This window comes from Littorina saxatilis, linkage group LG3 (genome assembly GCF_037325665.1).
Source record: "Littorina saxatilis isolate snail1 linkage group LG3, US_GU_Lsax_2.0, whole genome shotgun sequence".
In the NCBI taxonomy this organism is placed as follows: domain Eukaryota; kingdom Metazoa; phylum Mollusca; class Gastropoda; order Littorinimorpha; family Littorinidae; genus Littorina; species Littorina saxatilis.
This window is the reverse complement of record NC_090247.1, coordinates 57,263,841-57,291,242: the sequence shown is the minus strand read 5'-3', so window position 1 is coordinate 57,291,242 and position 27,402 is coordinate 57,263,841. Positions and strand designations below refer to the sequence as shown.

General features: G+C 41.9%; 1 protein-coding gene across 1 annotated transcript in view; it reads right to left on the bottom strand.

Annotated features, from left to right (window-relative positions):
- The window catches only part of LOC138962752 (digestive cysteine proteinase 1-like), a 29,253-nt gene extending 2,080 nt beyond the window's left edge, over positions 1-27,173 (bottom strand). Inside the window, exons 1-9 of the mRNA XM_070334701.1 lie at positions 27,079-27,173; positions 20,380-20,519; positions 18,267-18,406; positions 8,593-8,790; positions 8,033-8,212; positions 6,841-7,018; positions 6,057-6,165; positions 4,285-4,424; positions 1,311-1,406 (exon numbers count right to left, since the gene is read on the bottom strand). Coding sequence (XP_070190802.1) covers positions 1,311-1,406; positions 4,285-4,424; positions 6,057-6,165; positions 6,841-7,018; positions 8,033-8,212; positions 8,593-8,790; positions 18,267-18,406; positions 20,380-20,519; positions 27,079-27,134 — 1,237 coding nt within the window. The 5' untranslated portion in view covers positions 27,135-27,173. The remainder of the gene's footprint in view (positions 1-1,310; positions 1,407-4,284; positions 4,425-6,056; positions 6,166-6,840; positions 7,019-8,032; positions 8,213-8,592; positions 8,791-18,266; positions 18,407-20,379; positions 20,520-27,078) is intronic.
- Positions 27,174-27,402: the final 229 nt, after the last annotated feature.

Here is a 27,402-nt window from a genome sequence, read left to right as displayed (position 1 = left end):
TACCCTTGTTAAGTGTTTCTTGTATAGAATATAGTCAATGTTTGTAAAGATTTAAGTCAAGCAGTATGTAAGAAATGTTAAGTCCTTTGTACTGGAAACTTGTATTCTCCCAGTAAGATCATATATTGTACTACGTTGCAAGCCCCTGGAGCAATTTTTTGATTAGTGCTTTTGTGAACAAGAAACAATTAACAAGTGGCTCTATCCCATCTCCCCCCTTTCCCCGTCGCGATATAACCTTGAACGGTTGAAAACGACGTTAAACACCAAATAAAGAAAGAAAGAAAGAAAGAAAGATTAATGCAAACTGAATTTGCATATGCCTAATTTTCTGACCTTGTTTTTAATCCAAATAGAGCGTATCTATACGTTTTTGGAATCAGAAAATGATCAACAATAATATTTTAAAAAGATTGAATCGATTTGTAAAAATGTAATTTTCTTTGCAATTTTCGTATTTTTAATGACCAAACTCATTCATACATATTTTAGCCACCCAGCAATGCAACACCAAAGTCCGGGCTTTGTCAAAGATGGCTTGATCAAAATATCAATTGATTTGATTGAAAAATGAGGGTGTGACAGTGCCGCCTCAACTTTCACAAAAAGCCAGATATGACGTCATCACAGACATATATCCAAAAAATGAAGAAATAAAATCTGGGGATATTATACACAGGAACTCTCATGTAAAGTTTCATGAAGATCGGTCCAGTAGTTTTCTCTGTATTGTTCTACACACACACACACACACACACACACACACACACACACACACACACACACACACACACACACACACACACACACACACACACAGACAGACACGCATACACCATGACCCTCGTCTCGATTCCCCGTCTATGTGAAAACATTTAATCAAAACTTGACTAAATGTAAAAAGGAACCTGGACTCGATTTGGCAGGTGGCTTGACCAGACAAATATATACTGAACGCTCTCATTTTAACTTCTGCTTCACATAATAATAAGAAATATACAAGAATGAAAAGAAACGAAAAGAAGAAATTGCGAAAAGAAGAGGACAGACGGGCAAGCAACGGACGAAAGAGTACTGAACTAAAAAGGAATGTGCATGCGTGCGTGTGTTTGTAAGTGTATGTGTGTGTGTGTGTGTGTGTGTGTGTGTGTGTGTGTGTGTGTGTAGGTGTGTGTGTTGTATGTCTGTGTGTCTGTCTGTGCGTGCGCGATTGCGTGCGTGTCTGTGCGTGCGTGGGTGCGCGCGTGTGTCCGTGTGTGTTGTGTAATGACAATTCTCAGTTTGTTTGTTTGTGTGTATTTGTAGTTTACGTTCTCTATGGCATGCCAAAATGCCAACAAGCAGGAGTATGAATGCCACCACGACCGTGGCCAGCACATGGTTGTCTTCGTCTTCCACCGCAGGTGCTGAAAGCATCAACGTCGCGCACATTCAAATGTTAATAAATGAGAGTAAAAGTCATTAACACATAAAAGAATTAACGAAAACAAAATTGCAAAATTGGAGACCCATTTCGTTAACGAACTCTGATTATAAATTGTTGGCAAAATGTTTGGCAAACAGAATGTGTTGTTGATTCTATTATACATAAAGATCAGACAGGTTTTTTGAAAGGAAGATCAGTTGCATCGTTATTAAGAACAATTGACGACGTTGTAGATCTGACTAGGGTATCCAACATGCCCGGTGCTATAATGGCAGTCGATTTTAAACAAGCATTTGACAGCATTTCTAAGGATGATATGCTATATGCATTTTTGAACTTTGGATTTGGCAAGGATTTTGTTAGGTGGGTAAAAGTATTGATGAACGAAAGTAAAAGTTGTGTTGGGTATTCTGGTTGGATAAGTGATTATTTTACAGCGGATGCTGGTATTAGGCAAGGATGCCCTTTTTCTCCATCAGCTTTTGTTTTGGCAATATAATTATTGGCAATACGGGTTAGATCCGATGATAGAATTAAAGGTATTGTGTTAAAACGTAGTACGGTGAGAAATTTAAGTTGTGTTTTGAAGATTTTGTTGTATGCCGAAGATGTAACATTGTTTTTAAGAGACAAAGATGATGTGAATGTAGTGATGGATTTGTTCTGCACGTTTGCGAATATGTCTGGTTTAGAGATAAACCGTACAAAAACGGAGGCCATTTGGGTTGGGTCCAATAGAGGCCATGGTGCGGAATGTAACGGTCTGGTTTAGAAAAATAAATTGAGGATACTCGGCATTGTTTTTTGTAACTTTTGTGCAGCATCCTCCCTTGAGGAGAACTGGTCATCTAGGATAAATACAATTTTGCAGATATTAGGTGTTTGGCAAAGAAGAAATTTAGGTTACTTTGGAAAATTGTGCGTTATTAACAGTTTTATTGTTCCTCGGTTGGTTTACGTTATGAAGGCACTATGTATTCCAGAAAAGGTTTTGGAAAGAGTAAATACCCTCTTATTTCGGTTTTTGTGGAAAAGGAAAGACGTCAATAAAAAAGCGTTTGAAAAGGTTAAAAGATCCGTGTTGAAAAGTCAACATGAAAACGGAGGCATTAAAATGGTTTATTTAATATTGATTCAGTCATCCATTTTGTGTGAATGGGCGTCCAAATTACAAACGTCCTGAGTGGAAGATAGATGGACATTAGTACCATCTTTCTGGTTTTCAACATTTGGAGAAGATTTTGCATGTTTTAAATTTAAAGTGAATTGGAAAAAGATAAAGGGAGTTGAAATGATAACATCGTTGTTTTGGAAGGAAGTTTTAAACGTTTGGATTCAGAATAATTAGGATATGATGTGTAAGGATGTTTATTCTAAATGTATTTGGAATAGCAATAAGATTATGTATCAGAAGTGTGTTCTTTTTTTAAGACATGGGCACAACACGGTATAATTAACCTACGTAGCTGACTTTATGGTCGGCAACGACTGCTTGGCACTCCAGCAAGTTGGGGAGATTATTGTTTTTTTCCTTCACTATTTATGCAATATAAAGTTGTGCACAGTGCAGTTTGTTAGACAAACCTTAGGTTGCGCGACTGTCTCTGAAAAATCAGAATTTCGCAATTTTGTTGTGGGGAAGAGTTCTTTCGAGCGCACCAGTATTTACAGTATTCCTTAAGTCTGGAGTATAATAATCCATGTTGTCTTCATTTTTAGCTGCACACATTTGATGTTAAAATGACCCTGAAATTACTGGTCTCAGGGGAAACTTTCTGAACAATTAGCCAATTCTCTGTTGAACTTTTTTTTTTCTTCTTTTTTTTCAGGATCGGTGTAAGTTCCTTACGTGCAGTAGATTTTTTTTTATTTTTTTTTTTTACCTCAGTTCATGCAGGATGCTTCAACCCATATTTTTTGCCCGATTTTAATTTTTTTTAATTTTTATTTTTTTATTTTTTTTAAGGTGGGGAGCATCCTTCTTCCTTGGTCTTTTTCTGTATAACATAATCAACTTTATATTATACAAAACATAAACTTCTGTCTAATGTTTAACTCTAATTCCAATAAAACACGTAAGTCTAACTTCTTCCCATACTTAAATTTTCCTATGGTCATTTTTGTTATCAAAATACAATAATTTATGAAATAAATTTGATCGTTTTTTAAATTTTCATTCCAAAAAGCAAATAATATATGTTTCATTCAAAGTTATATTATAATAAAATTGCTTATAAATAAAGTCTTTACATAGTTTCCAAACGTTCCTCACCTCTTGACAATGAAAAAAGAAGTGCTCAAGTGTACCTAGTTCATTACAAACTTCACAATTATTAGTTTGACATAAACCCATCTTGTTTAGTAAAATATTCGTTGGGTAAATTCTGTGTAAAATTTTCCAATGAAGCAGACGCAGTCGCTCTTCTTTTGAACAATTAACAGCTAACAGCCAGTGTCTTGATTCCAGAACAACATTATGCTTTCTTTGCCAAAAAGAACAGGCGCTCGGAGTTTGTACTTCGAAATGAACCAAAACAGTTCTTATTTCCCTTGGTGTAATATTACCAAAACGAGTCAAACCCTGCAACAGAACATATCGGTATGGCAATGCGTTAATCAGTTTTGTTTTAAGTGCTGTACATAACGCATTATACTCAAATTGTCTGGCTGGTTTATAACCAACCTTTTGACATAATTCTTCAAATGAAATCATGTCACCGATTTCATTCACGACATCCTTTACATGATGAATATGACATTTAATAAAATCTTTGAAAAAGAGGCATTTATGTTTATATTGTATAGTCATGTTGTTCCATATACATTGATTCATCAATGGAACAGGTGTGGCATCATACTTTTTTTTTCTTTTTTTTTTTCTCTGTTGAACTTGGCCCCGATCTCCGGCACGGCGGTTCTGTCCGCGATGCCGCACATGTTGACGCCTCGCTTTATTAAGGCGTAGCCCTTCATGCTTTCACCCCAGGCAGTCCCCCAGCTGAAATCACAGACATGCTTGCATCATGGCTTGTTCATGTCTGGCGTTGACAAATGTTGTCACAAAAATGGTTAACTAAAGTGGGAGGGAAGCTAAAAGGCGAATAAGACAACATCCTTCTTGCGCACACCATCCTTTGTAATCTTAGGCGTCTACGTATATTACGACTGGGTGGCCGAGTGGTAACGCACTTGCGCTCGGAAGCGAGAGGTTGCGAGTTCGACCCTGGGTCAGGGCGTTAGCAATTTTCTCCCCCCCCCCCCTTTCCTAACCTAGGTGGTGGGTTCAAGTGCTAGTCTTTCGGATGAGACGAAAAACCGAGGTCCCTTCGTGTACACTACATTGGGGTGTGCACGTTAAAGATCCCACGATTGACAAAAGGGTCTTTCCTGGCAAAATTGTATAGGCATAGATAAAAAATGTCCACCAAAATACCCGTGTGACTTGGAATAATAGGCCGTGAAAAGTAGGATATGCGCCGAAATGGCTGCGATCTGCTGGTCGATGTGAATGCGTGATGTATTGTGTAAAAAATTCCATCTCACACGGCATAAATAGATTCCTGCGCCTTGAGTCCGAGTCTGGAGATACGCGCGCGATATAAGACTTCATATAACATAACATTACAAATACAATATAATTTAAGTTAAGGAGTTTAATGACAGGTCCCGCGACCGATCCGACTTTATTTTGGGTCCACTGGCCTAGACCTGATAGATTTTCTATCAAGGGTCAAGGCCACTTCTAACAGGGACGCTATACACGCCAAAGAGTTTTACATCGAAGGGGAATTCTACTTGGCTAGAGTTTTGAAGGAATAAGTAATGAATTTGATGTTCGCATGTGGTCAAAGACACTCTCTGCATCGTAGTGTTTAGACGGTGACTGACAATGTTTTTTGGGGAGAAGTTGTCGTTCCGCCATGGGACATCCTGGCTGTCTTTTTCTTTTATGGAATCATCAGTGGCTTTTGATCCTCACACTGGCGCAAGACGGAAGTATTCAAACTTTAAAAATGAGAGCCCGGTCTAGGTCATTCCGATGGTGCAAAGTACGAATAAACTTACACAATGGTTATACGATTAACTGGGTAAAATTACCGGTCAAGCGATCTATATGCGTCGTAAAATGTGGTTGCAGGCTATATCAAATATTTTACTCAGTTAAGTCCTGCTGTTTTTAAAAAACCCCAGAAAAAGCATAGTTATGTAAACCTTCTGTAAGAACAACTGAGGCATTAAACACACCCAACAACTCACCTAATACCCCCAGCCCCCCTCTCCCTCTCCCTTTCAAACACTGAGACTACGATGTAAACGAAGAAATGAAACCAACCTGAATCAGTCGCGAATAGCTAGATAGGTTGACTGGGCATAAAAGACAAGCAATCAACCCTCCTCCTTCAAATCGCTCCTGCATCACACACACACACACACACACACACACACACACACACACACACACACGCGCTCAAACACACACACACATACACACACACACACACACACACACATACACACACACACACACACATACACACACACACACACACACACACACACACACACACACACACACACACACACACACTAAGCCTGAGTAATATTGCTACACCCACTACAGTAACTGTACCTGTTCTTTACAATCCAGTAGTCATTTCCCGACTTGCTCCCATAGCCAACAACGACAAGGCTGTGTTTTGGATTGTTGTTATTCATGCACTTTTCTTCGGAGTATATACCTGGAAATGGCATGATATTCAGTTATTTCATGATCTTGTTGAATAAAAGCGATGAGTGCATTTAAGTAAAATACGAATTCAAAAACACAGACAGAACGGGAGCCGATGGAACAGGAAGCTTTCAGTCAGTAAAGCAGTAATAGCGGTAACCACTATCTTCAACGGTTATTTCTTTACGAAATAGTAGTCAGCCTGTCCTAGTATCTGGTCAACAAATGACACAACGCAGTAAAAGCAAGTCAAAACATGAGCGGATAAAGTCATTTGCTTGGCGAAATGTTATAGTTGTCATACAAGGTTTGACGCCTGATTTCCTTTCAACGCATGTTCTTATTTTGAATATATTTTCAACGCAAAACACCATACATGTAAAACTATATGTTTTTTGTTATGAGAAATCGGTAGGGAATATATTGGGTATCAATTTTGTTCTGTGCGTGATGAAGTCAATATTCTTGACGTAGTTGTGAGAAATAAGAAATACAACAGCGAGTTTGTGTTGTGCGTGAAGAATAAGATGATTATTTCGGTAGAATTAAACAATTGGTAGAACATGTGTATGTCACGCTTTCACTGCTTGACAGCATTTATTTTTCAATCACGCTTATTGCGACTTAATGTCTTGCTTTCCCTCTTTGTACGTCTTTAAAAAAAATATGTTTCCTTTTGACTGACCGCCTTCGTAGCCAAGAAAGGATGGTGTAACAGCAAAACTGATGTAGACAGGTCCCTGGCTGGCCACCATGTGTTTCAAATCAGTTTCGTTCCGCGAGGACAGGCAACCATATAACTGGGTTTTTACCTTGCTTTGCTGGAAGTCACATGGGCCATGTGTGCCCTGTTTCTTTTGGGTCTGCACACAAACAAGGATGGACAACAGTGAGGTATTTTATATGAACTGCCAAAACAACAGGCAGACACGATTTCAGAAAGCGAGTATCCCGAGTATCAGCTGGCATTGCAAAACGTAGTAAGGAAGTGAAGTGTCTACATTTTCTTTTGCCGAGAGCATTGTCACATTCTGCCCCTCTCTCTCCTTTACACACACACACACGCTCGCGCGCGCGCACGTACACACCCACACACACAAGATATAACGACACGAGAGCACACAACACAATAAGACTCAACTCAACACCAAGTGACGACACACGGCACAACATAACAGAGCGCGATACAACTAAGCTGTTTCCGTCCACCCTCGATCCTCACAATCTTAACGATGCTCAGTTTCAATCATATACAGTGGAACACACACACACACACACACACACACACACACACACACACACACACACACACACACACACACAAGATCCAACGACACAAGACTTTAAAGAAGTAATCTTTAAGACCCCAATTTAAACGATGTATACAAAAGTAAAACAAAGGAGGAAAAGAAAAACAATTAAAAGATAAATAATCAAATCAATAAACCGTCATTTAAAAAAAAGTAAACAGTTCTTAGCGTTGTTGTCCAGTAGGACCATCTCTATTTTTTCCCTGGTAGAAAACGGAAAACTGGGAAGAATGAAAGTACAAACCTCGGGGACCGGCACGGTTGGCCTAGTGGTAAGGCGTCCGCCCGTGATCGGGAGGTCGTAGGTTCGAACCCCGTCATACCTAAGACTTTAAAATTGGCAATCTAGTGGCTGCTCCGCCTGGCGTCTGGCATTATGGGGTTAGTGCTAGGACTGGTTGGTCCGGTGTCAGAATAATGTGACTAGGTGAGACATGAAGCCTGTGCTGCGACTTCTGTCTTGTGTGTGGCGCACGTTATATGTCAAAGCAGCACCGCCCTGATATGGCCCTTCGTGGTCGGCTGGGCGTTAAGCAAACAAACAAACAAACAGACAAACAAACAAACCTGGGGTCGGTAAGGGTAGTCAGCCTCAGACATAATTCCTCCAGCATCATATACGTAAGAGAAAGCCTTTTCAGCGGTGCTACCGTTGCAGTCTTTTTTGTGGCAGTCCACGAACTGTTGCTTGGACAGTTCGATCAGTGTTCCCGTTTTGATATAAAGTTGTGCTTCAATTGCTGCTACCTGCAGGTAAAACATAATGCATGTATTTAGAAAAAGGAATGTCTGCAAGATCCAGCGAATGGGAAGCAGGGGATGCATGTGGGGTTTTGTGCGGGGGTGTGGGTGGGGTTTCGGTTGGACATAGGTACGGTTTGATTTCAGATGTGATTGTCCGGCAACGTCAGTCTTGTTTGCAGTGTTGGACTGAAATGCACAAAGGAAAGAAGGAAAGAGTTAGATGTGTGTGTGTGTGTGTGTGTGTGTATGTGTGTGTGTGTGTGTTTGTGTGTGTGTGTGTGTGTGGGTGCGACCGTCAAGTGCGAGCTACCAAGCTACACAAGAAATGTCAATTCAGTCAGCCTCAGACAGGGGTGTAATAATGCGTATATATATATACTCACCGCTCCGAATGCATAACAAGAACCACAGCCGCCCTGGTTTCCGACCGGAGTTACGGCCCCTTTCTCGGTCCAGTTCAGAGAGGTGGGAGAGATGCAGTTGAGAGGAGGTGTGTACTCGTTGCAAAACTGCTGATTTTCCTGAACAGTGTAATCCTCGTCGTCAAGAACATTGTAGATGAATCCATCATCTTCGGGTAGCTGTGGAAACGGTTTATTTGTTACAAGCACTTACAGGTATTTGACAACTCGTCTAAATTCTGCTGGTGATTTTGTGACGATATGTCAGCATTTGAAATATGTGCCTTCTCATATGATTGTCTTTGAGGCTTAACTCCTTGATAATAGTATGTTAATACCGCTTGGCACTGTATTTCACCCATATGCAAGGCAGCGGCAAGTAGACTTTTTTATGACGTCATGGCTATAATTACAACATTATATGATGCTTTGCATGTAACCTTATAATATGCAGGTGCAAATGTGTGCCAGTTTTCAGAACTCGAGGTAACTTTTTTTCATGTGTAGGCTACGAACTTTTGACACAGCCCTCGTACTGTTAAGACAAATAATGGTCATCATGATGGTGGAAGCTCGAAGGGCATGATGATCGAAGTGAGTATAAACTAAACTTGGCCAAAACATTATGGCAACAATTTTTGCACGCTCAGAAAAGTGTGAAACCATAATCCATTTTAATTGAACTTTATATGCTGGAGAAGGTAATTATGTCTACTGTTCATATCATTTGTTCGATCGGTGGTACTTTGTATAGGCATCCCGTGGCAGGATATCAAACAAGGTCACCCCTAAAATCGACCTGACAAAAACCAATGCCCCGTATTTTAAAATCCGCAAAAAATCAGAATGTGCACTTACCAAACACTTCTAACTACCATTGGAAAGGCCATTCACTTTCCTATTCAGAGCATTTTGTTTTATGCACCTTAATTCTCTAGTCATTATGTAGCCTTTTGTCAAAGGCGGTAGGTGTCAATCGTTTCAAAGGCCAAAAAGGGCACGTTTTGCGGCCATTTTAGAGGGGGTCCTCCACTGAAAAAGCCATATCTGCTCAAGTTCCCAATGAATTGCTTTGAAAATGTCAGAAGTTATGACCAATAGACTGTCTAGAATGTGTATTGATTTTTGTGAACGTGTATACTAAGCGTTTCGTATTACGTAACTTTTCCGAAAGATCTAAACAAATATTCTTATTAATTCAGGGTTTAAGGACAAAAAATCGTGACTTTGCATGCTAAGAAAACCATAGTTGGGGCAAATGTTGCCGAAGTTTCAGGCAGATCTGAGTGCTGGTTTACATTTGCTGGAGATGGCAACACGCAAGAAAAATTATCTATCATCGTTAATGGTACCGTGTACAGCCGCCGGAGAGATTAACAATCCTAGGCCTATATGCTTGGCTGTGGTTATTTGTAGCCGGAGCACTCTGTTCTTTCGGAAAAGTTACGTAATACGACACGCTTGATATACACGTTCACAAAACTCCACACACATTCTGGTCAGTCTATTGGCCATAACTTCTAAAAGTGTCAAAGCAATTCGTCGCTGTGTCGTCGTCTTCACGACCTTGGCATTCACTGCCATCAGCTACCATGCCTACGCATCCCTCCAAAGAAGGCACACAGGGGACATCGTCGTAGACCACGTCGGAGGAATGGGGCAGTGCTACCGACGCCAAAAGACTGTAAGTCTCGATCACACACCTTACTCCCCACTTCCACCATCACACCTCTCCGCATCGCACTTTTCAACGCTCAGTCTGTTTCTTCAACTCAGCAAGCATGTAAAAGAACAGAAATCGTCGAGTTTGTCACAGACAATGACCTAGACATTTTGATTTTGACCGAGACTTGGCTCAAGGAGAACGGTGACGACAGTGTTATTGTTGACTTGACACCTGCAAACTATTCCCTCCGATCGTTTCCGCGCAGTGTCACTCGCGGTGGTGGAATAGCAGTGATCTTCAAAAACTCTCTCTCTAGTCATGTGTCGTTTAATTCGGTACTGCCATTTACACATCCATCCTTTGAGTGTGTACAAGTGACACTAGCCCTTCATCAGAAACCAGTTCAGTTGTTTTGCATCTATAGGCCTCCTCCAAACTCAAAAAACAAATTGACTGATGCCATGTTTTTCTCTGAATTTCATGACCTTGTTGACCATTGTAACACTTTGTCTTGAACTCCTGTTTTGCTTGGTGATATCAATGTTCATTTTGATGACTGCAACCACCCTTCCACTGTCAAGATGTTAAGATATTTTAGATGTTTTTCAATTCACACAGTCAGTCAGTCATCCAACGCACAAGAAGAATCACATACTGGATTGGGTTATGCATAGGCCTGATGATCATATTGTTCAATCTGTGTCTGTTACACACGCCTTAGCCTCAGATCATTTTTGTGTTTTGTTTGATCTGATGACCCAGTGTCCTCCTCCTCCACCCATGTTTAAGTCTGTCCGCTGTCTTCGTACGATGGATAAAGACGCTTTTAGGGACGAGCTGCAGAACGCGCTGCCCCCCTCCCCCTCCGCTGACCAACTTGATGCTGCATGAAACGCTGAGACGCATCCATGATTCAGGTCTGACACTCAATCAGAAGAAATGTGTTTTCAGTCAACCACAAGTCGAGTTCTACGGCTTCATCTTCAGTGGTGAAGGACTGAAACCAGATCCAGCGAAAGTTCGGGCTCATCGCGAAGCAGCCACGCCCAGCAACGCCACAGAACTACGTTCTTTCCCAGGCATGGCTCAGTTCTCAGCACGCTTTATCGAGAACTTCGCCACCATCACAGAACCTCTTCGTCAACTGACGAAGCAGGACGCTACTTAGTCATGGGAAGAACCGCAGGAAACTGCTTTCAAGACTGTCAAAGCCGCTCTATGCAAGTCTGCAACTCTTGCCTACTTCGACATCAAGAAGCAAACAGAGATCCTGGTAGACGCAAGCCCTGTAGGGATCGCCGGATTGTTGTCACAAGACGGTAGACCTGTATGTTACGCAAGTCGCGCCCTATCTGATGTAGAACAGCGCTACTCTCAGACGGAAAGAGAGGCGCTCGCAGAAGTCTGGGCATGCGAACATTTTGACATATACATTCGAGGAACAAGCTTCAAAATGATCACCGATCACCGACCGCTGCTTAATACAGAATACAGAATACAGAATACAGTATTTATTGAGCCAAGTGACATTAAAAAACATTTAAAGCACAAGGAATTTCGCGTAGTGTTGGTAAAATCACGCACACACACACACACCCACACACACACTGACACACACACACACGCCCACACATACACTGACATACACACCAACACACACACGCCCACACTACAGCAGTCACGATCACACCATCACACGCAGGGTAGACATGAGGTAAAACAAATGACAATCATCTATTAAAAGAAAATTTACAAAGAGTGGTCTAAGATGCTGGTGGAAGGGTCTACACAGAATACAATTTTATAATCTAATGCATAGTTAGAACTAGCCCATCCCCTCCACCCACCCACTCATGAATAACTAAAATAATGCAGCTAAAGAAAATGTTGAACATTTGGAAATCAGGAATCACACATCAAACTCCCACTCAACCCCCCCCCCCCTCCCCACCACCACCACCACCACCACTACCTAACACTGAGTCACAGGATGTGGTGAGCTCACCGCCAGCAGGATCACCGACTGCGAAGCTGCCCAACTGAGGGATGGGATGCGTTAAGGGAGGAAACAGCTTGGGGGAAGAAAGAGGTCTGGAGACGACGAGTGCGTGCCCCCAAGGATCGGAATCGACGACCTGAGGGCAGGCGCTCGAAGAGGGGATGGCCAGGGTGGGACTCGTCAGCCACAATTTTCTGGGCTCTGGACAGCATGCGCTTGGCATAGAGGGATGCTAGGGAGGGCAGCTCACAGCCGACGATCCTGCTAGCAGTGCGCACCACACGCTCCAGCTTGTTCTTGAGCAGCTGGGAGGTGTTGCCGTACCACACTGTGATGGAGAATGTCAAGATGCTCTCCATCACGGCCCTGTAGAACTGGACCAGGATGACCTGGCTGAGGCGGAACTTCTTGAGCTGGCGCAAGAAGTAGAGGCGTTGCCGCGCTCGCTTGACGATGGCGTCAACGTTATCGTCCCAGCACAGGTCGTTGGAGATGGTGGTGCCCAAGAACTTGAAAAAGTCCACCATCTCGATGGGATCGCCGTTGATGATCAGTGGAGCCACAGGGCCTTTTTTCCTGCGAAAGTCCACCACCATCTCCTTGGTCTTGGTGGCGTTCAGCAGGAGATTGTTGTTGTCGCACCACGACACCAGACAGTCGACCTCCTGGCGGTACACGGTCTCATCACCGCCGGTGATGAGACCTTCAGCTGTGGTGTCGTCAGCGAACTTCACCAGCTGAACTGAGTCATGAGAGGCGACGCAGTCGTTGGTGAAGAGGCAGTAGAGCAGCGGTGAGAGGACGCACCCCTGGGGTGCTCCGGTGCTCAGGACCAGCGTCTTGGAGAGGAGGCCGTTGACCTTGACTGTCTGGGGGCGCTGAAGGAGGAAGTCAAGGAGCCACAGGCAGAGGGAAGGGGCAAGGTCAAAGAGGAGGAGCTTGTCATACAGTTTTTGGGGGATAATGGTGTTAAAGGCCGAGGAATAGTCCACAAAGAGGAGGCGGGCATATGAGTTGGGGGTCTCGAGGTGCTGGAGGATGAAGTGGAGGGCAACGGCGACAGCGTCGTCCACAGACCGGTTGGCCTGGTAGGCGAACTGGAGGGGATCGAGCCTACCGCTGATGACGGACTGGAGGTGCTTGAGGACCAGGCGCTCAAGCACTTTCATCACCAGGGAGGTAAGGGCCACCGGTCTGTAGTCGTTCATGGCCGACGCTGTGGGCTTCTTGGGGACGGGGATGATGGTTGAGGCCTTGAAGCAGTGGGGAACAGTACAGAAAAACCATTTCCACCTGCACGCATTGCCAGATGGTCTCTACGTCTCCAACCCTATGATGTACACATGGAGTACAGGCCAGGAAAAGACAACCCTGCAGACTATCTGTCTCGTCACCCTGGTCCCGCCACAGCGTCATCTCATGAAGAAAAGATAGCAGAAGAGTTTGTCAACTTCACTGCTATGTCGTCCACTCCTGACGCCATCACGCTTGAAGACGTGCAAACAGCAACCGCAAAAGATCCAGTCCTTCAAGCCATCATGAAATGTGTGAACAGTGGTCGCTGGCATGAAAACACTCATGGTATTGCCAAAGAAACATTCACATGTTTTCGCAACATCAAGGACTCACTGTGTGTAAACGCTCAGCAAAACATTCTTCTCAAGGGCTCCCAGCTTGTAATACCCTCTTCTCTTCAAGCTCGTGTCGTTGATCTAGCACACGAAGGACATCAGGGAATGAATAAAACCAAGGCCCTTCTCAGAAGCAAAGTCTGGTTTCCGGGAATCAACGCCGCTGTTGAGTCAGCTGTGCGCAGTTGCATCCCATGTCAAGCCAACAACAACCGTCGTGAACATCAACCGCTGCTCATGTCCAACCTACCATGCGGTCCATGGCAAGAACTCAGCATCGACTTTTGTGGTCCTCTACCATCTGGTGCATCACTTCTGGTCATCACAGATGAGTACTCCAGGTACCCAGTAGTTGAAGTTCTCCAGAACACTACAGTTGAGGCTGTGATTCCTGTTGTCAACAAAGTGTTTTCTCTGTTTGGCTACCCGGCACAGGTGAAAACTGACAACGGTCCACAGTTTATCAGTAAGCTGTGGAAACAGTTCATGCAGTCATGTGGAGTGAAACACCGACGCATTATTCCTCTGTGGCCGAAAGCAAACGCTCAAGCAGAAACGTTCAACAAACCCATGATGAAGGCTGTTCGCTCAGCCCACGTTGAGAGAAGAAGCTGGCGACAAGAGCTCCACAGATTCTGCAGAGTCTACAGAGCAACACCACACTGCACCACGTCGTTCACTCCTTACTTCCTCATGTTTGGTCAGGAACCGAGAACGAAGCTGCCAGAAGTCCAGTCTAACAGTTCACAACATCATGCTGATGCAGAAGTGCGTCTGAGAGACACATTTGCAAAGCAGAAAATGAAGTGTGCTGCCGATAAGCGACATCATGCCAAAGACTACAACATTGAGCCTGGTGACAGTGTTTTGGTGAAGCAGATGAAGCAGAACAAACTCTCCAGTAATTTCAATCCAACACCTCTTCTTGTGACTGATACCAAAGGTTCCATGATCACCGCTCAGAAGCCTGATGGGTCGACCGTCACGAGAAACTCTTCCCTTTTCCGTCGACTGCCGCCATCTGTCACACCACAAGTGGTCTCCAACAAAGAGGACGCACCAGTTACAGAAGCTAAAGAGACAACCAGGACTGACCACGAAGAAGCCCAAATTGCTGGTGAAACTGATGACGATGTTCCGCCAAGCACTACACCTTCTTCACACGGTTCAGTTCCGCCTGCCAGTATTAGCCCACGTCGGTCCAAAAGAAATCGCACTTTTCCACAACACATGAAAGACTATATGTGTGTTTAAACACTGAAGTGCAAGATGTGAAAACATTTCCTGATAACAATCCAGAAATCCAAGTTTTAGTGTGTTAATATTCTCTTATCAACAAAACGAGCAACAAACAAGAGACAGACAGTAATCATGCGTACAATTAAGTTGTTTCTTAGTTCAGTTTAAAGTGATATCAAGACAGATGTGTTTTTTTTCAGTTTTCAGGTATTATTAGTCAAATGATGAATAGTAAAGACCAAGTTTGTTTCAAGGAGTATATTGAACTGTAATTAGCTAAGGATTTTATTTTGGTTCTGAAGTTTAAAACTATTTTGAATAATTTGATTTTTCCAGCAGTTAACAGTAACAGTAAATTTAAAAGAGTGTTTTTCATTCAAAGAGGGGAAAGATATACCGTAAAATCCCTAGCATACGCCCAGTATCTAGCAAACGCCCACCCCCCACTTTCGGCCAAATGTTGTGCAGAGGGGTCACTACCTAGCAAACGCCCACCCCGAAAAAAGATGTTTTAAGACAGTCGGCCTCCTTTATCTTCGATTTGTGCACACTGTTCAATGGTTCGCCTTTTTTGGGGGATTACGTCATGTCTTTCAGTGACGTCGTTCAGTGACGTCTTTTTGTGAGTGTTTAACACTTCTCTCGTTGACAAGCACTTCCTTTCCAAGCTTATGTTCAGCCATGCCGAAGCACAAATCCTATACAGTGACATACAAACTGAAAGCCCTGAGATATCTTGACAACGAAGCTGCAGGCAATGTTTCGTTATGTGCCCGCGAGTTTTCTTTTGACAGAAATAAGAATGAGAGAGTGGAGGGAACACAGAAACATATTAGAACAGCAATGCGGGAAAGAAAAGGAAAAAGGAAAGTTGTCTGAAAGACCGCCAGTTAGATCTGAAGAAGTTGAACAAGTTGTGATGGAATACTTGGAAGAGGGCCTCCAAACAAGAGAAGAAACTGTGTTTGTGCTGACGTTATTCTGAGAATGAGAAAAATCAAGGTCACTTGTGGTTTTTTTTTTCTATCACAGAACCTTGATCTTTATTTGCGTAAACAAACGGTGTGTTTATTTTTTATTAAAATTGCATAAATCACTTGGTTGTATCACTTTTTTTCCTCGTGAAAATGTGATGACACTTTATCTTGCAAAGGGGTGTATACCTAGCAAACGCCCACCCCCTACTTTTACCCGAAATATGTGCGGAGGGGGGGTGGGCGTATGCAAGGGATTTTACGGTAATGACTAGCATGCTGTTGTCTCCCTTTGACCAGTTCATTGTATCTACGGTACCTATGTACTATCGGGACCGTTCAATGTTTGGATCAGTCAGGCGCACTGATACTTCCGTACAGAGAGCCTGCCATGTGGTCACCGAATAAACAGTTGCACCTCACCCTTCTTGTGTTCGTTGGTTTTGTCCGCATAACAACCCCAAGACATTACAAGAAGGACGAAAAAAAAGTAACAGAGAGAGACAGACAAATAGATAGATAAAGGCAGTCAGAGACACAGTGAGACTGAGAGAGGAAGAGAGAGAGAGAGAGAGAGAGAGAGAGAGAGAGAGAGAGAGAGAGAGAGAGAGAGAGAGAGAGAGAGAGAGAGAGAGAGAGAGAGAGAGAGAGAGAGAGAATTGAATTGAATTGAATTGAATTGAACTTTATTTAACAAGGATTAAGATTTAAGGCTACGCCTTTTCTTACAATCTGTCCTCGGGACACAATTGAAAAATTAAAAATTAAAAAGTTAAAAAGTTTACCAACAAAAGGAGGTCAGAAAACTTCAGCACGTGATGATAAAGATGACGATGATGATGATGATGATGATGATGATGATGATGATGATGATGATGATGATGAGGCCAAAAAAAAAAAATTGTCTGTTTCTGGTAACATGGCTAAAAAAAATAGGGTCGGTAGGTCGGGATTTTTTTATTTTTTATTTTTTTTAATTTTTTTTTTACCCCAAATGTAGACCAATAAAACTAACTTTAAAAATCGCGCAAAGAGACTGGATTCACTATACATAGAGACAAGACACTCAACACATTTACAAATCGTCAGCGGACTTTCGTTTTCACACGTTTTTGTTGTTCATTTTCTCACCCTGTCCTTTACCACCAAAAAAAACAAAAACATTTTTGAGTTTGGAAAAAAAAAGTTTAGGGTCGGCGCCGAAATTTAGGGTCGGTCGGGTGACCAGAAACAGACAATTTTTTTTTTTGGCCTGAGGCATGAAGAGCATACATATGTGGTTATTCATAAAATCAAATGCATACTATGCAAGTAATTATAAGTACAAGCTGGTAGCAATTGAACATGTAGCAATAGTACAACAAAAATATGTTCAGAATATACAATGCACAGCATATCTTTGGCGTAATACTAAGTGTGGTAAATCAAAACGCGTTAAACTACTCAGACATTAAGTGTTTTTGACACATTTTTTAAAACTTTTTAATGACTTTAAGTGCTTAAAGGATGATGGAAGTGAATTCCAAACTGATGTACCCGAAAAAGCAAGACTGGTCTTATAAAGGTCAATTCGTGGAATCGGTGGGATCAAGTTGACCGACCCATATCTGTCGGTAGATCGGCACTTTACCGTAATACAATTTATGCATGAAAATGGCTTTGTTTAACTTGAGATGCTTTTCCAGTGGAAGAAAGTTAAGCATTTTTAATTTCATATTTGTTGGGGCATTATCCTTTACGATGAGTTTAGCCGAGCGACGATAGAGAGAATCTAACTTTTTTCATGTGGACATCACTGCTGCCATCCCAGAGCGTCGAAACATAATTGATGTGAGGCATTGCATTGATGAGAGAGAGAGAGAGAGAGAGAGAGAGAGAGAGAGAGAGAGAGAGAGAGAGAGAGAGAGAGAGAGAGAGAGAGAGAGAGAGAGAGACGGTAATTTGCGGCTCAGTATGCCAAAGAACTTTCTTTTTTTCGGGGGGGGGGGGGGGAGGTCCGGTACCCCTGGAACCCCCCAAACCCCACCCCTAGACCCGCCAGTGATTTAAGTAATCAGGAAAATTCATACAGTGCGTGTGAGTGTTGTTATGTGTGTGTGTGTCTGTCCGTCTGTCTGTCTGTGATTAATGTTGCATTTGTTGCTCACACGATCAGTAAAAGGTCCAATACCCATGAAGAAAGATGTCTCTTTAGCACGGTATCTTTTGTTGTGCTCTTCGATCGTCTTCAGGTGTTCTACAAAAGCTGTGTAGCGATTCTTCTCCTCTTCCTTGGTGTACTGACGATCTGCAAAGAGGAGTGTATGTGTGAGGTTATTTGTGTGTGCGTGTGCCTGTGTGTGTGTGTGTGTGTGTGTGTGTGTGCGTGCGTGCGTGCGTGCGTGCGTGCGTGCGTGCGTGCGTGTGTGTGTGTGTGTGTGTGTGTGAGACACTCAGACAGACAGACAGACAGACAAACAGACAGAGAAAGAGAGACAGAGAATTTTGCCTCCATTTTCAAACCAGTTCGGGCTAAAACATACAAAAGTCACGACATATTTTACATATCAATTTAAAGGTTATTAAGCGCTCTTTCTGAAAACCCTGTTCGATTTGTGAATTATCTCCCTTCGGCTGCACCAGACGACAGTTATTACCTTTGGTTGCAAAGTAAGGGTTTATGAAACAACCTTTTTATTTTCGACAACTTTAAATGGAGCAAATATAAAATAAAAGGTTATGTATCGATTGGACATTGGATTTCCCTTCTTTGAGCCATGTGACGTCAGAGGCCTACAAAACTTCATATTTGGGCGTTTCAGGTTAACCGAAACTTCAAAGGAACTACTTACTTCATATTTGGGACACGCGGATTAACCCACAGATCAAAACACACGTCTGCAAAACTGTAAAAATGAAGCAATTTTCAGATCTATCTCGGGAAGAAATTGAAAACAAAAGACGACTTTTAACTCCGATCGAATACCAACACACTTCAGCTGAACAAAAGATGAACATGGGAGACACCCTCCATCAGCATAATTATTGCAGGCAACACACAACTCCAAGTATTGCCGCGGCCAAATTCAAACCCCTCACGAAGTTCACTCAGCTCTGTCGCACACACAGCCACCGGCTGAGTCGATATGCGCGGGGCAAGTAGTTTCGACATGTCCTTTGAAGGTATGAATTTCTTCCTCAGTGCAGAAAATGAACCTGACATGCCACCATTCACAACAATGCAAGTTCTGCCTACTTTTCACAACTGTACCATAAACAACTTGAACCTCACAATAACAAAATCAGACAAAACGTGTTAATTTTCTCTGCTGTTAACCTCACAAGCTTACTCAATGAACTCGTCCAGTCTTGATCGCGAGACAGGGTGACGACAAGTGTGTACAACAGTTACTGACACAAACGGTGCAAAGAGATGCAGCAATTTAATTGATGTTTTATTTGATGTTCATGAATTTTCCGTTCCTTTGATTATGTTCTGAACAAAATGTTGCTATAATCAAAATATTCTAATGTTAATTGAAGGAGTTGAATACACTTTTGAAGTTGCACTATTTTTGTGGCGCATTGAAGTGTATGTGTTTGGTGTAAACAGGCCGGTGTTCTTGGTGTGTGTGTGTGTGTGTGTTTGATTGCATGTATGTGTGCTCGTTCAATCGTCAAAACAACAACAAAGTCAGTACCTGAAAGGAATTCGATCGATACATAAATGTTATTTGCGTTTTTGACCAAAATATGACATTTTACACAGATCTCAACAGTCATTGTTCACCTCGACCGCTATCGCTAAGCAAGTGTAGCAGAATACAAGATAATAATCTTAATTTTTTAAAAATCTCAAAGCGGGAGAAAAGTACACTATTATGTCAAATTTACTGAGTGAGATACATCCAATTCAGTCAATTTAGCCTTAAGTAGTTCAAGGGACATCCCATGTGCTGTCAAATAAACACACCTGCATTGATAAACTCGAACATGGGCTAATTAGTTAAAACAATGCAAACAGCATAAGGTTTTAGTTATGCCAACGTTTTAGCGTCAGATTCCTTTTGTTGTTCGTTATCTGATTTTTGTCAATCCTGGCAATTACCCAGAACGCTGGTCGAAGCACCCCGTGCGAATTCAGGTGGTAACATAAATAATCGAGCATATTCGTGCTAGTTTAACCGCTCTTATTAGAAAACATGTAGGACAAATAAAACGAAAACAAAACATATTGCACAGAGAATGGTCGACATTTGGTAGAAGTTCATGCACACTTGCCATATTCCTTTTTAAAAGTTTCCCAGGTCTTGCTGTAGGGCGCGTAGTTGATAACCCCATCATTGTCATCTTCCAGTGCAGAACTTGGGCCAGCGGTGATACAAACCAACACGCAGACAAGCATGAGAATCGCCATATTGCTGCAGACATAATTTCATGTCAATCAAATCAAATCTTCCTTTGACGCCATGTGATGAAAATTGTTCCATTTCTCTTACATTCAATGCAAGACAGGAGGACCGGCACGGTTGGCCTAGTGGTAAGGCGTCCGCCCCGTGATCGGGAGGTCGTGGGTTCGAACCCCGGCCGGGTCATACCTAAGACTTTAAAATTGGCAATCTAGTGGCTGCTCCGCCTGGCGTCTGGCATTATGGGGTAAGTGCTAGGACTGGTTGGTCCGGTGTCAGAATAATGTGACTGGGTGAGACATGAAGCCTGTGCTGCGACTTCTGTCTTGTGTGTGGCGCACGTTATATGTCAAAGCAGCACCGCCCTGATATGGCCCTTCGTGGTCGGCTGGGCGTTAAGCAAACAAACAAACAAACAAACAAAAATGCAAGACAGGTCACAGAGAGATTTGTTTTTTTACGTTAGCCAAGAGTACGTTTTGTGGAAAAAACACTGAGAAGGTAAACACAAGAGTGTGAGTGACATACACGCTCGCACGAACACGTAACTCGCAAACATAAACAAAAATCACACACACACACACACACACACACACACACACACACACACACACACATACATACACACGCACGTACGCACACATATACACACCCATACACACACACTCACAAACACACACACACACACACACACACAAACACACACACACACATACACACACAAACATACACACGCACGTACGCACACATATACACACCCATACACACACACTCACAAACACACACACACACACACACACAAACACACACACACACACACACACACACACACGCATACACATTTCGGTACGTCCCCAATCACAATGTCTTTAGTCTTATAAAGGAAATCAGGATGTGTGAACAAGTGTGAAAACACGTGTTGCGCCGCCTTTATGGAATAAAGTGACTCTTAGGATTCGCTCTGTCTGTTTTTAGAGGGGGAATCGAGACGAGGGTCGTGGTGTATGTGTGTGTGTGTCTGTATGTGTGTGTGTGTGTGTAGAGCGATTCAGACTAAACTACTAGACCGATCTTTATGAAATTTGACATGAAAGTTCCTGGGAATGATATCCCCGGAAGATTTTTTTCTTTTTTTCGATGAATGTCTTTGATGACGTCATATCCGGCTTTTTGTAAAAGTTGAGGCGGCACTGTCACACCCTCATTTTTCAATCAAATTGATCTAAATTTTGGCCAAGCAATCTTCGACGAAGGCCGGACTTCGGTATTGCATTTCAGCATGGTGGCTTAAAAATTAATTAATGACTTTGGTCATTAAAAATCTGAAAATTGTAAAAAAATAAATTTTTTATAAAACGATCCAAATTTACGTTCATCTTATTTTTCATCATTTTCTGATTCCAAAAACATATAAATATGTTATATTTGGATTAAAAACAAGCTCTGAAAATTAAAAATATAAAAATTATGATTAAAATTAAATTTCCGAAATCGTTTTAAAAACTATTTCATCTTATTCCTTGTGGGTTCCTGATTCCAAAAACATATAGATATGATATGTTTGGATTAAAACCACGCTCAGAACGTTAAAACGAAGAGAGGTACAGTAAAGCGTGCTATAAAGCACAGCGCAACCGCTACAGCGCCAAACAGGCTCGTCAGTTTCACTGCCTTTTGCACTAGCGGCGGACTACGTTCAGTTTCATTCTGTGAGTTCCACAGCTTGACTAAATGTAGTAATTCCGCCTTACGCGACTTGTTTTTTATTGTTTTGTTTTAGCCGGATCAGTGTTTGTTTGGCTACAGCTAAGACTTGTATCTCTGGTACTTAGGGGTCAATTGAGCTCACATTTGGTGAGTAGCTTAGCATACTGTGTGTGGCATAGGGTGTGTGCAAATAATTAGGTTCCTAACTTTGGTCAAACTAGAGATATTAGCTTAACACGCAATTACGCACCCAGCCAGAGGAAAAAAACACAAATTAAAGGTTTCCCATGAGGATGCGCGTCTCAACATAAACACTTGACGTCGAAAAAATATGCAGTAAGCAATTTAGAATCCATTAACAGCTAGTGCGACCTTTATTCGCAAAGCATGGGTGTTTTCACGAATCATATGGGTGTGTAAACTACTCAGATGATATATTTTTGAAGCCGTTTGAGCTGTTTTCAAAGACGTTTTCAATTGAACGTGCACGCATACTTCTTGGTTTGAAACTCCTTAATCACTATCACACACTGATCTAAAAATAATAATAGATCGATTATATTTAGATCAGGTCATAACTGGAATTCCCAAAACCGGTTTCATAACAGTTCCGCGGCCATATCAGCTTATTGGCACTGATTCGCGCGCGCGCGCGCGTGAGTGTGTGTGTGTGTGTGTGCAGGGCCGGATCGGGGGGGGGGGGGGGGGGGGGGTCCTGGGTTCCGGACCCCCCCCCCCCCCCCTGGCCATCCAATGTACCTCTCAGAGAAAAGAAAAAATTATGTGGACAGGCTTTTTAAGCTCTTCCCCCAACTCCTTTACTTTATTTGATCTTCTAAAACTATTTCAAATTATGAACAACATCAAGTCGACAACTGCCTGCCCTCCCCGTTATAAGTCCATCATCATAGGCCACAAGTCAAGTCACACGCTACACTATCACTAGTATTAATAGTATCAGAGAACCGATTGCAACAAGTTATCTTCTGCGCTATCGGGAAACCGATGTTTCGGAAAGGGACTGTACTGCAGACTGTGAGATCATTGAGTGCTCGCCCCTATACCTTTCCCACTTCCGCGTGTTTTGTTACTGTTGAAAATGTGTAATTTTGATTCCCAGTTGCAAGGAAAGACCAAAAAATGACCTCACAAATGCAAAATTTTCTCGGCTTCTGGGAGGCTTTGCCCCCCAGACCCCCCACCGGGGCGTTGCCCCAGCACCCCACCGGGGCCTCCGCGGCCCCTGGACCCCTGCCTTCAGTTGGAACCCCCCCCCCCCCCCCCTCATACGAACTTGGTCCGACCCTGGTGTGTGTGTGTGTGTGTGTGCGTGCGTACGTGCGTGCGTGTGTGTGTGTGTGTGTGTGTCTGTGTGTGTGTGTGTGTGTGTGTGTGTGTGTGTGTGTGAGAGTGAGTGCGTGCGTACGTGCTCGTGTGTGTTTGCGTATGTGCCTGCGTGTTCGTGTGTGTGTGCGTAGTGCAGATCGCAGCAGTGAACGGGGGCAAAACAGAGGCCGTAACACATTTTCAACAGAAGTGTTGACCACATTATTTTAATATTGCTATTTCATATGTTACGTGTATTTCCATTGGTCAATTGGGCAAAACTGAGCTCAGTGCAAAAATTATATCGACGACATTTCCGTCGATATCAGTTTTGATATCGACGACCTCTTTATTGCTTCCTCACTTCAAAAACAAAAACACCTAAATTTAAAAACAAACAAATATATATGAAAATGTAATTATTCCAGAATTTAGTTGAGCAAGTGACTAAAGACTTTTTGATAGGAAAGACATTTTAAAATACTGAAAAGTACAAGAAAAGAGTGAACAAAAAGAAATAATAATCAGAGGGAGGGATATGGAACAGCCAAAACTGAGACAAATACTTTTGTAATTTCTTTACAGTAAATACAAAATGTCCAGAGAATTAGCAATAATTTTAGCAATAGGTCGAGATTTTGATATCACTGTCTCAACAGACCATAGCAGAAGATATCATCACACAGTCCGTCAATATTGGGTACTATTGGAGAGAAATAATAGCCAACAAGAGAAATGAAGAAGCGGAGATATTATTACACTTTTAGCTGCTGACTAACCACAGACGTAGTACTCAATTAACACATCTAACATGTATAATGCTTATGTCTGCGCAAGCACCAAAATACTAATTTGCTCATGTCAAAATTCACTCGTTAATTTCGAGTAGTCTGTTTTGGTAGGGTTACAGAAATGACTTGCGAAAATATCCTTCAAGTCACAGTCCTGCTTTCTCGCAAACAAATACATAACTTGCTCTGTGCCACAATGTATACGTTTTAGGTGTACTCCAGTTACTAAGTACAAAACCAAGGCGCTCTTATCCTTGTTTGACTCACCCTGGTAATTTGATCGCATTTAACCGCTAGTAAAGCCGATTTACATTCAGAAATGATATCAACATTCGCCTGTTAACATCGTTTTCTCGACGTGTCTTGTACAATTTGTTTAGAGCAACAGTCAGCATTTTTGAAACTCACTGTTATAGGGGAAGGTTGCCTAACATGGACCACTTTTTGTTTCTTGCTGAAAATTAGCTTGTTTTCTGAACAGGCCTCGAATTACTGTAAAAACCCCCCTATACTTCAAAATAATATGATACAACTTAGTGTGCAAGTCAGACTGATTCAAATATGCTTTAGATTTATCTGTTTCGGGTTGATGAGAGAATTATTTGAACCACAACAGGATACCAAAGAAACTTATCTAAAACAGAGTGAAAATAAATTAAAGTATCAACTTCCACGAAAAGAAGACTATTTGTTACATTTTTGAAAGGTCGAGGGCTAGTTAAAGGTTGTTTTCAGTAAGCTTCTTAATGAATTAATGAAAACAAAACTTTAGCTACTATTTTCTTCGATTTGTGGAGGGTGGTCCATATTTGGCGACACACGCGTACTTTCAGATTTTGCTATTATTTTTTGTTTACAGTAGAAACTCGGAGTCAACACTGCTAAAATGTAACAAATACAGTCTTACCTGTCATATATAGTAATTTGGGTGTGATAACAGCTTTAAATTTGGACAGAGACTAGTCGTTTTATGCGTCAAAGCCTCGAGTGAACGCTGCCAAAAGTGCAAAAAAGAGAGAGAAAAAAACGAACGGTTTTGTGTTTCTGCACCTGTCAGTTTTGACATGTGCAAGTTATTCAGATAGGGTGAATACAGCGAATGGAATTGTTTTGAGCGCTCTAGCACCGTTAGTTTGTCAGAACGGGAGATGGTTCTTATTAGGCAGTGGTCCATATTAGACAACCTTCCCCTACCTCCGTTCTGCATTTTTATCGCTTCGTATTCCTTCAAGACAGGGAGAATGAACATGAAATCACTCGAGGCTTTGACGACTATACGGGTTAAGTAAATCTAACATAATAATTTCCCAGTAACTCCACCCTGTGACGGAGTATTGGACAGAACAAGAGGGTTCCAGTCAACAACCTCGTGGCCGAAGGGTCACCCAGAACTTGAAAAAAAATCGTTTTTCAGATATACTAAATTATTATGGTGCAAAAAGCTAGCCAATTATCTATATTTTCATGTGCAGTTGACTTTTTGTCTCTAGCTTACATAGTTAACTTGTAATAGTTGCTCAAAGTAGGCGGGTGGGTGACTAAAAATCACTCCAAGATGGCCGAAATATATAAAACAACAACAATCCTGAGCTATTGTGAAAATAATAATCCTAACCTGTCTCCCCGGTTTACGACAACCGTTCAACGACTGCTCCCTACCAGTTCACGGCAAGATGGCGGCCTTCGCGCATTGAAAGTGTATTTCGAAGCAAATTACCGAGCCTACTATTCTTTTAGAAAATCATCATGGATGAATACAAATATTGCCCTTCTAGGTCTAAAAAGCGTTGTTTTCAGAGAATCAGATTTACATTACTTTCAACAAACACTCCTGAATTGAACAATAGCGGTGATGTACCGCCACGCGCTGTGACAAAGACGAATGACGAACATATATACGTTACCCCCCACCCCAACTGCTCAAACTCAAAGTGCCACGCCCCTTTCGAGATATGCAAAAAAAATCAAAGGTCTGCATCAGAAATATACATTATCTACCAAAAAAATAGCAAGACAGGCTAGGAGAAGAGCTAGATCGACTGCAAGCAGATGAAGTTCAGGTGCAATTAGAGAAGGCCAGCTCCATGCTACTGGAGCCTACTAACATCACTTCAGGTAGAAATGTGTCGCAAAAGCAGGAAGTAGCTACACTGGCTGCATCATAACTTTTATAAATATTCACGTATTCCATTGAAACTTTGCACATCACATGTTCACTAGACTGGCTATGTTTGTACTAAAATGAAGCTGGTAGTTAGAAAAATAGATTATTTTAGATTGTGTGATATAGTTTATTTTCATCATAACGATACTAAAAATATAGGATATTGTTGCTATTGCTATTGAAAGCAAGAATTCCAACAAAATAGAAAGCTTTTAGTACATACTATAGGTATTGGTGCTTTAAATATGTGTGGCAATTTGTTTTACAATTGGGCACACAGTTTTTTCCCCAGAGTGCATACAAAAATGCTAAGTTTGGCATTTTCGCAGGTTTCATTTTCCCATTGTTTTAACAAGTAAACTATTTTTTCTAATTGTTCTACATAATAAAGGCATTTAAGCTTATTTTTGTCTGAAACTATAGTGATCTTTGAATAAAACGGCCAAACATCAAGCCAATCCCTTGATTGAAGGTGACTGAATGAAAATAACAATTTTGATATGAGATTCTGGGTGACCCTTACGCCTTTAAAGTTTATTAGCTGAAGAGGACAGAGAGTGTCAAAAAGAGAGAGGCTGCTTACCTCGGTGGGCGTTGGGTGTCGAACTGTTTTTTGATTGAAGCTTTTTTTATTTTCATTTTCCACGATATGACAAAGGTTTTTTGTCACAACCTTATAAACCCTTGCGAAGTAGTGCTGACTCACTATTCGGGCCACTGTACTATTCTTAAGACTGATTCGCGTATATTACGACATGTATTGTGTGGTAATAAGCTGACGACAGGGCCCGATATGGTTACTAAATCTATCGCAAATGAGACAAAGCTTATAAACAAATGTAAGTAAGCGCTCGAAATACGTATGACATGTGCAACACTGAGAGAAAGTGAGAGTTACGAGGTAAAA